The 11,206-nt window shown below is 32.7% G+C and overlaps 1 protein-coding gene across 1 annotated transcript in view; it reads left to right on the forward strand.

The window, feature by feature from the left end:
* TEX15 (testis expressed 15, meiosis and synapsis associated) overlaps window positions 1–11,206 on the forward strand; it is a 25,690-nt gene continuing 14,484 nt past the window's right edge. Inside the window, exons 1-5 of the mRNA XM_031440167.2 lie at window positions 1–139; window positions 4,122–4,287; window positions 6,307–6,544; window positions 9,410–9,556; window positions 10,434–10,596. Coding sequence (XP_031296027.2) covers window positions 1–139; window positions 4,122–4,287; window positions 6,307–6,544; window positions 9,410–9,556; window positions 10,434–10,596 — 853 coding nt within the window. The remainder of the gene's footprint in view (window positions 140–4,121; window positions 4,288–6,306; window positions 6,545–9,409; window positions 9,557–10,433; window positions 10,597–11,206) is intronic.

Here is an 11,206-nt window from a genome sequence, read left to right on the forward strand (position 1 = left end):
ATGGAAATGAAAGAGACTGCTGAACACAAGACAGTATGGAAGATGAACTCAACCAGTGAACCTTTATTTACTACTAGTGTAGAAGTCAGTCCTTTGAAAAAATTCACCATTCCCAAGATCAGAAGGACAGCTGGGAAAGGTAGTGTTTCTATGGAAGATGAGATTATTTCATAACTGTTACTGCATTTCTCTGATTCTTAGTTTACGTTCATCTTCTGTTTTGGTTCTAAATAAAAAAGTCAGCCTTTAATTCCTTAAATACACACGTACTTTTAGTTCCACCCAAAATAAAACAGACGTGTCTCATATCACTCCCACTAAGTACACCTAAAAACATTGGACATCATCCATATAAAACAAACATAAGAAGACTTTGAAAAGGTGGAGAGAAGAAGCTAGACCAGTGAGTGGCCCTGGGAGTCAAGGAATGACAGCATTAAGGTCTCTGGATTTTCTTTTTGTTTCTCCCATGTCTCAGATTGGGTGCCCACAACACAGGAATGCCAACTTGTACAGACACAAAAAGCCCTAAGAGTCTGTTCTGCCTTGTCAAGGACTGGGAAAGGGGTGTCCTAGAAAGACAGAAAGCTATTTGACAATGAACACCCTACTCCTGCAAAACACCAGGGGGGAAAATGGGATAACCCCTACACCTTTGTCAGCAGAGGGTAAGTGGAGGGCCTAGACTTCCACCTGTGCCTCTCCCCTTCATGGAATGTCATAATAAGTTCCTCTCCCTGCTATCCCTGGCCACCATAGTGTCAGTGGATTTCCACTCCTGCCCTGTGGTGATGAGTCGCCCCTTCTTAGTGAGAGTAGAGTTAAGTGAATACCAAGTGGGGAGCATAGACTTGTGTCACACACACCAGTAACAAAGGTATCTGTCACCCTCCCGCAGTGTCAGTGGAGGCTGAGTAAGGAGCATAGACTTCTAACCCTTTCCCATTGTAACAAGACAGCCTCCCCACCCAGGGTGTCAGTGAAGACCCTGTAGAGAGCCATGATTTCAACCCTGCCTAGTGTTAAAGAGTCAATGTTCCTCCGCCCCTTTTCTTGCTGGCAGTTTCCCTTGCTGGCTTAGTCTTAGTAGAGGCTTATTAAAACACAAGGTCAAATATGATGAGTAACCCAAATGACCAAGGTATAAAAAAAATCATTCATAAGTTACCACCAACTAGGAAAATCTCAACTCAAGTGAGAAAAGGTAAATCAATGGATGCCAACACCATGATGAAATAGATGTTGGAATTATCTGACAAGGCTAGCCATTGTAATGGTGTTTCAATAAGCAATTATAAACACTCCTGAAACATAGAAAAATAGAAATTCTCAACAAAGAAATGGAAAATGTAATAAAGAGCTAAGTAAATAGAAGTTTTGGAACTGAAAAATACAATAATTGAAATTAAAACTAATTGGATGGTTTCCAGAGAAGAATTGAGAAGACTTTGGGAAAAAGTGGTGAATTTGAAGATATAACAATAGAAATTACCCAGCCTAAACAACAGAGAAAACATAACATTAACAGAGCCTCAGGGACCTGTGGAACAATAATCAAAGATCTAACATCCTTGTCCTCAGACTCTCAGGAGTAGAAGAGAGCATAGAGTTGAAAGAGTATTTGAAGGAATACTGGCTGAAAATTCCCCAAATTTGGCAAAAGGCATAAATATGTACAGTCAAAAGGTTGAATAAACCCTAAATAAGATAAACCCAAAGAAGTATATGGCAGGGCACATCATAGTCAAACTTCTGAAAACTAAGAACAGAAAAAATCTTGAAAGAAACTAAATGTTCTCTCTAGGGGAAAAATTTAATGATGGAAAATTTCTTGTTAGAAACCATGGAGCCCAGAGGAAGTGGCACTTTTTTTTCTAAGTGCAGAAAGAAAAGAACTGTCCCCAGAAAAAGTATGCTTTAGAAATAGATGTGAAATAGACATTCTCAGATGAAGTAAGACTAAGAATTTTTCATCAGTAGATCTTAATTTAGAATGTCTAAACAAAGTTTTCCAAATAGAAAATGACAAAATAAGCTCGGAATATTAGGAATGAAGGAAGAACAAAGGAAAGGGTAAAAACATAGGGAAGTATAATAGACAGATTTCCTCTTGAGTTCTGTAATTATGTTTGACAGTTGCAACAAAAATTATTCTTCAATGTGATTCTCACTGTTATATAGAGGACGTATTTAAGGTAATTATAAGGTGAGATGTTACCACTATGGGAACTGGGTGAATGGGATATAGGATCTCTCTATTATATATAACAACTGCATATGACTGTACATTTATCTCAAAATTAGAAGTTTTTTATAAAAAAACACTATAGATAAACCAAAATGGAATTTTTTAAATGCTCAGGTAACCCACAGGAAGGCAGGAAAAGTGAAATAGAGAATTGAACAACTGAGGGAAAAATAAACAGCTAAATGGCAAGCTGAAGCCCTAATATATCAATTATATTAAGCATAAGTCACCTCAACATACCAGTTAAAAGACAGAGGTTTACACAATGGATTAAAAAAAAACATGACCTAACTCTTATACTGTCAATAAATTCACTTTAAATATAGTGATATAGGTTGGTTGAAGGTAAGCATATAGAGAAATGTAGGCCATGCACAAAATAAAGCGGAGTGGCTGTATTAAGAGCAAATACAGTAGACTTCAGAGGAAAGAAAATTACCAGAAACAAAGGAGGTGTATTACATAAATCTACCAGTAAGACATAGCAGTCCTAAACGTGTGTCCCCAAACAACAGAGCTTCAGAATACATGAAGCAAAATTGATAGCACTGAAAGGAAAAACGGACAAATCTGGAATGGTAGTTGGTGACTTCAGCACACCTCTGTCAACAATTGATAGAACTACCTAGACACAAAATCTGCAAAGCTGTAGAAGAACTTACTGCTGTCAACCAAAGGGATCTTATTTAAAAGAATTGAAGTCATATAAAATGTGTTCTCCGACCATATGCAAACTAGACATTAATAATAGAAAGTAATAGTTAAATCTCTGAACACATGGAAGGTAAACAGTGCATTTGTAAATATTCATGAGATTTCAGAGGAAATTTAAAAATACATTGAAATGAATGAAAAGGAAAAATGTAACGTCAAAATTTGAGGGAAACAGCTAAATCATTGCTGACGAATTTATCGCACTAAATACTTACATTAGAAAATAGGGTTTCAAATCAGTAATCTAAGCCTCTAGGTTAAGAAACTAGAAAAAGAACAATAAGTTAAGCCTAAAACAAGCCGAAGAAAGGAAAAATTAATGAAACTAAAAAAACTGCTTGAAAAAGATTCTTAAAAATTGATAAGCCTTTAGTAAGACTGTTTTTAATAAGACTTAAAAAAAATAAAAGGCACAACTTACAGCTATCAGGAATGAAATGGGGTATCACTACTGACACACAATACTGCATTGGAAGCATAACACATGTATATACATGACCTTTACAACTTAGGTGAAATGGACCAATTTGTTAAAAAGTACACATTACCAAAACTCACACAAGACTAAATAAATCATTTAAATAGCCTTATAACTACAGGCATACGTTTTTATTGCAGTTCACAGATAATGCGTTTTTTTTTTTAATAACAAACTGAAGGTTTTGTGGCAACCCTGTGTTAAGCAAGTTTATTGGTGCCAGTTTTCCAACAGCATGTGCTCCCTTTGTGTCTCTGTGTCACATTTTGGTAATTCTCACAATATTTCAAGCTTTTTCTTTATTATATAGAAATAGAAGAAATATTTATTCAATAACAGTAGCTACCAGATTTGCGTAACATTGCGTGTTATAGAGTCAATGTACATCTTAAGCTGAAAATGAGTCACCTGAGTTCTCGTACTGTGTAGTCTATCTGTCAACTTCTAAGAGCTCTCAATAGGTATATGGAGAAAAACAAGGTTCATATTTTCATTTATACCGAATATAAGAAGCCTTTATTACTGTTATAGAACCTTAAATATAACTATCTCCAGATGTTAATGAAAATTCAAATACTTGGTTATTTTCTGTCTTATACAGATATACAGTTGTCATTGTACAAATGTACAGTGATGTCATTTTAAACACAAATAACCAGTTGCCCTTTTCTTTATTTTTAGTTTACTTGTCACCTTGTTGCACCAATACCAGAGAGTATAGTTTCATACATGATACTCTTAACCAGTGCCGGCTTGATGTGAGCTGTGATCTTCAGTCTTCATGGCAATTTGGGGATACAAAGTTGGTTCACAATGAGGAGCTGGAAAAAAATTTTACTTCTAAGAGGTAAGTGTCTGTGACCTAAACGAGTTTGAGATTTTTGTTTGTGTATTTTTGCTATGCGGTCTTCTTCAGATTTGTTATTTCTACCGTTTGAGATTTGATAAGTATTACTAAGAAAATAAGTACAGAGATGTTTTATTCATTATTTTGTTGCCATCTCATAGCCTTTTGTAATAGTAAAAAGCTAAGTATGAGATTTGATTTGTAAGTTTTACACATTAATGTAGCCAGTTTTGGACACTCCCTTGTAATTTTTTTATCTTGGTGAACTTTTCAGAAGCATACATCAGCACATTTATTAAACAGGTCATCATAACAAGTATAATAATGGTGAAAAAGTTTGAAATATTGTGAGAATTACCCAGATTTGACACAAGGACACAAAGTAAACAAATGCTGTTGAAAAAATGGTGCTGATAGACTTGCTTGACACAAGGTTGCCACAAACCTTCAATTCATAAAAAATGTAGTATCTGTGAAGCTCAGTACAGTGAAGCACAATAAAATGAAGTCTGCCTTATACATCTTTAATTTGTCACAACACACCTTCACATAATGTGATTCACATGTGGTATGAGAACCTTACAACAAATATTTGATTTTCTCCCACCCTCCTTACCTTTGTGCTATTGTTAATAGGTGTTATTCCAGGCATTTCTCAGAAAGTTAACATTGTCCCAGATCCTATGAAAAACCAATTAAGAAATTAGGAAAACTGAAAAAAAAAAGTATCATAATTCTTCTCTGAGAATTAAACCATAACCATCGACATAGAGATCTTAGTGGTTCACAGAGTCCAACAGCAAGCTGAAAGCAAGAGTAGAAAATGATGACCGTGGAGTTGAAAGTTAAGGCTGACATTTCTGGGAACTGAGAAAGAAGTGGGACCATCTCGTTAGTTAGGCTTGCTTTTCATTGTTGCCATGGTCCTGTCTACTGTTAAAGGTGAATTATTCTTGCAAACAAATATTATTACACTAATGTGCATAGAATACTTTATATAGATTCTGTGGTGCTCCAGGAAATAGCAAATATTGGTAGCATGTGGTTTTTAAGAACAGTTTCCTTCTGTGGTATACACTTTACTGTTGATACTCTGTACTTCTCCATTGCTGGCAATCTTTTGGAATCACACTGCTCTCTACTGATGGACCCTCTCTGTCATACCCCCTGGTGTGGCAGTTGCGGCTGCTGCTATTCCTGAGCAAGCTATGCAGAACTCCCTACCTAATCCACCAGGTTGGGGGTGGAGGGCATAGGTTTTATATATTTCAGTGGTTCTTGTTGTGGAATGTAGTCAAGATTTCAGGAGTATCTGTACTTTAGATTATAATCTTCTCTGAGGATGATTCATAATTTTCTTACTGCTAAGGTAGGAATCTGTAATCAAATCATAGCCTATTTCTCCCAACTGTTATCTAGTTCCCTGGAGAATGGAGAATGACCCTAATAATTGACCATATAGAAGTATATATGTGAATGTCTCTCTCTAGATAGATGTATATAAGAAATGCATGTCCTTCCCTCTATAACACAAATAAGAACTTGAACCTGGAACTTAACGGACACGAACTGGCATATCTATTTCCAACTCTGTCACTTTACTACTTGGCAAGTTTTAACCCTCTGAACCTCATATTCGTAATTTTTTAAATATGCGTAATAACTACAGTAATAATAAATAACAACAACAGCAGTAACTCAGTTCTTGGGGATTTGAGAACAGAGTAACAAAATGCACATAAAGGGTAAGTCTTAACAGTGCTGGGGACATTAGCATTCAGGAAATGTTAGTCCTTATTTCCGTTGGCCTATCTGGATTGTAGACCGTAATCTTAGACAAGTAGTTATTGAACTACTTGAATTCTTTTCTTAGATGATTTTCAGCCTAACGTGTTACCATAGGATAGGGACACCTCTGAATGTTACCTGTAATTACCTTGTGTTCTAACTGTAGCAGTCTTCTCCTTGAAAATTCTGTTGATAGTCTCACTTAACTACACAGTGTTTGTTGTGCTTTAGGTCAGAGATGCGTGAGAGTGGAAGACATGGCAGAGAACTTGAAGAACATTTCTGCTTTTTAGCACTTCCTCAGAGTGATGTAGCTGAGATCTATCAGAATGGGATAAGTACCAAAGCATCTGCAATGAAGATACTAGGAAATCCTCTTCTTGGAATTTATACATTTAGACATGTTGATATTGCCTTGAATTATGCTCATAGTACAAGCATTACTGTGGAAAGTATTATAATTTTTAAGGTACGTAGCATAAAACACATTAAATACTATATTCAGGTGCTTTAAATTGACCTAAACACATTTTACTTTTATATGAATTATTAATGTTTTAAGTTGCATTGTCTAAAATAAATAATAATTGTATTTATTACTGTCATCATCATCATTATTTGAGATTTTCCCCTATTTTTTACATTAGCTGGGTGTGCAGCATAAAAATCTCCAAATAAGCAAAGACAGCCTTTAACATCTTGGTTTCCCAATGTAAATTTTTCTGTCCTAGTTGACCCTCTTATCTTTCTTTCTTTTGTCCAGACTGTATTTAATACAAGAGCATTTTAAGTGCCTTTCCCCCAAATTATTGGTTATAATAATTCTCCCTTAGGCTAAAGTTACTAAACTCTTACTGTTTTTATTTTATTTTAGTTTATAGTCTTATGTAATGTTAATTTCTTTGTTTTGATAATTTTGCCATGCTTATATAAGATGTTAATATTAGAAAAAATTGGGTAGAGGTATATGAGACCTTTGAACTGTTTTGCAACTTTTCTGATAGTCTGAAATTACTCAGAATTGAAAAGAAAAGTTATAGTCAAATCGTAAGCATCAGCAGACGGATTGGTTAATATATACTTTGGGGTTAATTAAAGCTTTGCCAGAAGTACTAAAATTGCAGTAGATAGGCAGGATCCTCAGTTGTGTGATTTAAGATATGTATGTCCACATAAAACAAATGGTTATAATTTTATTTTAGGACCTCAGATATCAAATTCATAATACATATTTCATTTGTATTTTTATATGAAAAAATAATACGTACTGATTTTAGAAAATTTGCAACATGCTTAGAAGCTCCAAAAAGCTCATTAATAGTGACAGTTAATTTTTTTATATATCTATACTCAGACTTCTATTCATATATATGGAATATGCATGTTTAATTATCATTAAAATATATTCTTACTTTATATATTATATAACTTCCATTTTTCATTGATTGTAAAATCAACATTTTCCATGCCATTAAATAAATATTTCTTCTGTAATATCCTTTTAAATGACTGCATAGTATTCCACTATACAACTCTACCATGAATTTGTGTAACAAATTGTTCAGTGTTGGAATATAAGTCATTGGGTCTTTTATTTTTGTACTTTTAAATACTACTTTGATTATCAGTGTAGATACATTTTGCATACACCTGTGATTATGTGCTAAGAATTAATTGGTTAATTCCTAAGTGTCAGATTAGGAGTCAAAGGTATGTGTACACTTCTACAGCTTTTGATATGTAATGCCTAGTTGTCCTAAAAAAGGTTATGCTAATTGACATGCCTGTCCAGAGCATATGGAAAAGTCTATTATTTCACTAACTCTTCTTCTTCACTAACTCTGTATATTATACTTTAAAAAAAACTTTGCCTGTCTCTAATATGTGATAGTTTCTCATTGCTGGTTCAGTATTTTTTTATTTTCCTTAGTTATTGCTGAGTGTAACATTCTGCATATATTCATTGACAGTATTTAGTGAGTTACTGAGTTACCCGGTAATATACTTTGCTAGATTCTTGGTTTTTTTCCTTTTTTTAGTTGATTCATAAGCATTATCAATTCAGTCAAGAGCTAGGCTTTTCTCTGTGTAATGTTTTCTCGCTTAATGTTTTCTTTTTTTTAAATAAACTTTATTTTGGAATAAATTTAAATTTACAGAAAAATTATAAACATAGTACAGAAAGTTCCTGGATACAATTTACCCAGCTTCCCCTAACATTAACATTACACATAATTATGGCACCTCTGTTAAAACTAAGAAACTAACAATGTGTTATGTGAATTGTATTTCAATTAAAAAATAATTAAATAAAATGAAAAGAAAGTAACATTGGTATAGTACTATTTACTACAGATTATACTTTTGCCAGTTTTTCCACTAATGTTTTTTTCTCATGCAGTATCCAAGTTATAGATTACCACATTACATTTAGTATTTTTTTAATTTTGAATGAATTGTTAGCATATTAAAAAATAAAAGTTAACAGAATTGCTGACTTAAAATTTGTACTTGTTTTCATATTAATTGCACTTTTTTCCACCTTATCTTTTAACACTTAAGTTCATGGTTTTTTAAAAATTTTATACTCATTTGTTTTTGTTGTACAAAAGTGTTGGAATATTGTACAGTGAAGACTGTTTCTAGTTCATTTTAGAAAAGAATTCTCACTTTGAGATTAGATACATCTTTGCTTATATTTTTTCTATAATGTTTGCATTGCTTAAATATTTAACTTGTTTGGTATTTTGGCTTATTGATTAAACCAAATTTTTTAAAAAAACAATTTTTGTCAGTTCCACACCATTTATTGAATAGTCTGTTTTTGCTTCATTTATTTCAAATGATGCTTTTAATATTATTCTGAATTTTTATAGATTCTTGGACTTATCTGGACTTTTTATTTTATACAGTATTTTCCCCTTTCTGCCTTTTTTGTGGTAGTATCATTCTTTTAAAAAGTATTTATTATCTAGAAGTGTAAATCACCTGTCCCGTTCCATCACTCTCTATCTCTGGCCTAAATTTTTTTTTAAATTCTTTTCCAAAATTTTCTAGGCTGTCTGATTGTTTAGTCTTCCAGAGAATTTCATAAACTAAAACTCATTTCTACAAGTGGATTCTGTGAAATTTTTATTTGAATTATTATAGTCTTATTAGCATTTAATTTCAGGAGGAAATGACATAATTACAATAAGTCATTCCATTCATCTGGAACATGGATTATCTCTCAGAATTTCTTTCCTTGAGAAGTTAGCCTTACTTTTCTAGTATGAGAGTTTTAAATGTTTTGATGTATTTTTATGGACCTTCTTTTTACTTTCTTCCCCCCCAGGTTCTCTTTGGGAAAGTGAAGAAAATCCAGCCTTCAGTGGATAAAAACAAAGTTTCTTTGGATCCTTCTCCTAACTTTGATTGCCATATGTCGAGAAGTATACCTTCTCTGAAAGATACTATTGAACTACAAGCCTACAATTCAGCAGTATGTTAACTTTTTGGTTCATTTGACTTCTGGAAAGTCACGTGCTTCACATTGTATGATACAAGACTTAAAACAACTGCCCAAAATATTAAGGGGAACTCTCTCACTTCATTCAATATAATATGACCTAAATAAATAAATAGTAAAAGCTGTTTTAATATTTGTGATCTGGGAACATTAATAAAGAGGTTCTAAGTTTACATTTAACTTTGTTCAAAGTACAGTGGCTGCTTTTATTTAGACTTTCCATGAATTAATTCCTAACTTGCAAAACAAACAAGGCTGCTTTGAAATAATGTTATTGCTATTTTGCACTTTGCAAAAGGAGGAAAGGATTATGTGTTAGTCATTACATAATAGACTAATTATTAAACAGTAAATTTCTGTCATGTTACTGTAACACTTAGAAGACCTTTAATTTTCCTTAGAAGATTAAATTATATAATACATATTATATATAATCATATATATGATTAACTAAAGATAAATATTTTAGAATATATATGTGCTCCCGCATGTAAAATGTATTAAGCTATTGTTATTTTCCTAATTAACTTTTCCTCCAAATCAAAATATACTATTTTGTTTTCAGCATATGCAAAATATTGAAGTTATAATGGAAAAATAATTTTTTATTTAAAAACAGATTGTGTCTGCTTCTGCTGATATTGAAAGCCTATCAAGGAAAAAATATGTTGAAGGGAAAAAATTTCATCTTCAAGAAAACTAAGTTGAAGGGAGTGGAGAGAGGGGGATGTATGGAAACTGAAGAATGAATAACAGCATGTGGTTATATAGATTTTTTAAAATATGAGCTTATTTAAGTCTGCAGAAATTTATCAGCATAAAAATATTCTTTTTCTTCTTTATCTTTTAGGTATACTTCTATGAATACAATATTCTTTCAAAGCCAGTAGAAAAACCTAGGCAGTGCCTTCCATATGCAGTAGTAACAGTAAAATTTATTGGTCAGAAAGTAGATAATGGACACATTATGACATCTTTGAGATTCCTCTCAACAGGATTTCCTAAGAGGGCTGGTAAGATACATGTATTTTTCTACTTCAGTAGCATTTGTGCTAATCTTACAACTTCTGAATATTATTTGCCAATACATTAATGAATCACTAAGCAAAATAACGTGCTTACTTGTTTTTGAGTTTCTATATCTAGAATTACACTGCAGCCATTTTTGTGACTTCTTTTGCTCAGTTTTATGTTTGTGTGATTCTTCCATGTTGATATATGTAACTGTAGTTTCTTCATTTTCATTTATATATATGCATATATACACTCAAAACACACTGTTCAATTTTGTGACTATACACTATTCCTATGGGGAAATTTGCACATTTTATAGTTTTCCTCATATTCCAAACATTCATGTAAGTGTCTCAGCACATATATGCAAGCATTTTTCTATAGAGTATAAATTGACATCAGGAATGTGGCTTAATCTAAAGACAGTGTCAAATAGTTTTCAAAAGTGGTTGTATCAGGTTATGTAATTAGACAGTTCTATCTAATAATATGTAGATTCTGTTATTAAATATTAAATAATATGTAGATTCTGTTATTAAATATCTAAATTAGATATAAGAAATACCTAGTCTGTGAGCAACATGTTTTTACTCATATTTAAATGTTCTA

The sequence above is a fragment of the Camelus dromedarius genome, chromosome 22, assembly GCF_036321535.1.
Source record: "Camelus dromedarius isolate mCamDro1 chromosome 22, mCamDro1.pat, whole genome shotgun sequence".
Lineage (NCBI taxonomy): Eukaryota > Metazoa > Chordata > Mammalia > Artiodactyla > Camelidae > Camelus > Camelus dromedarius.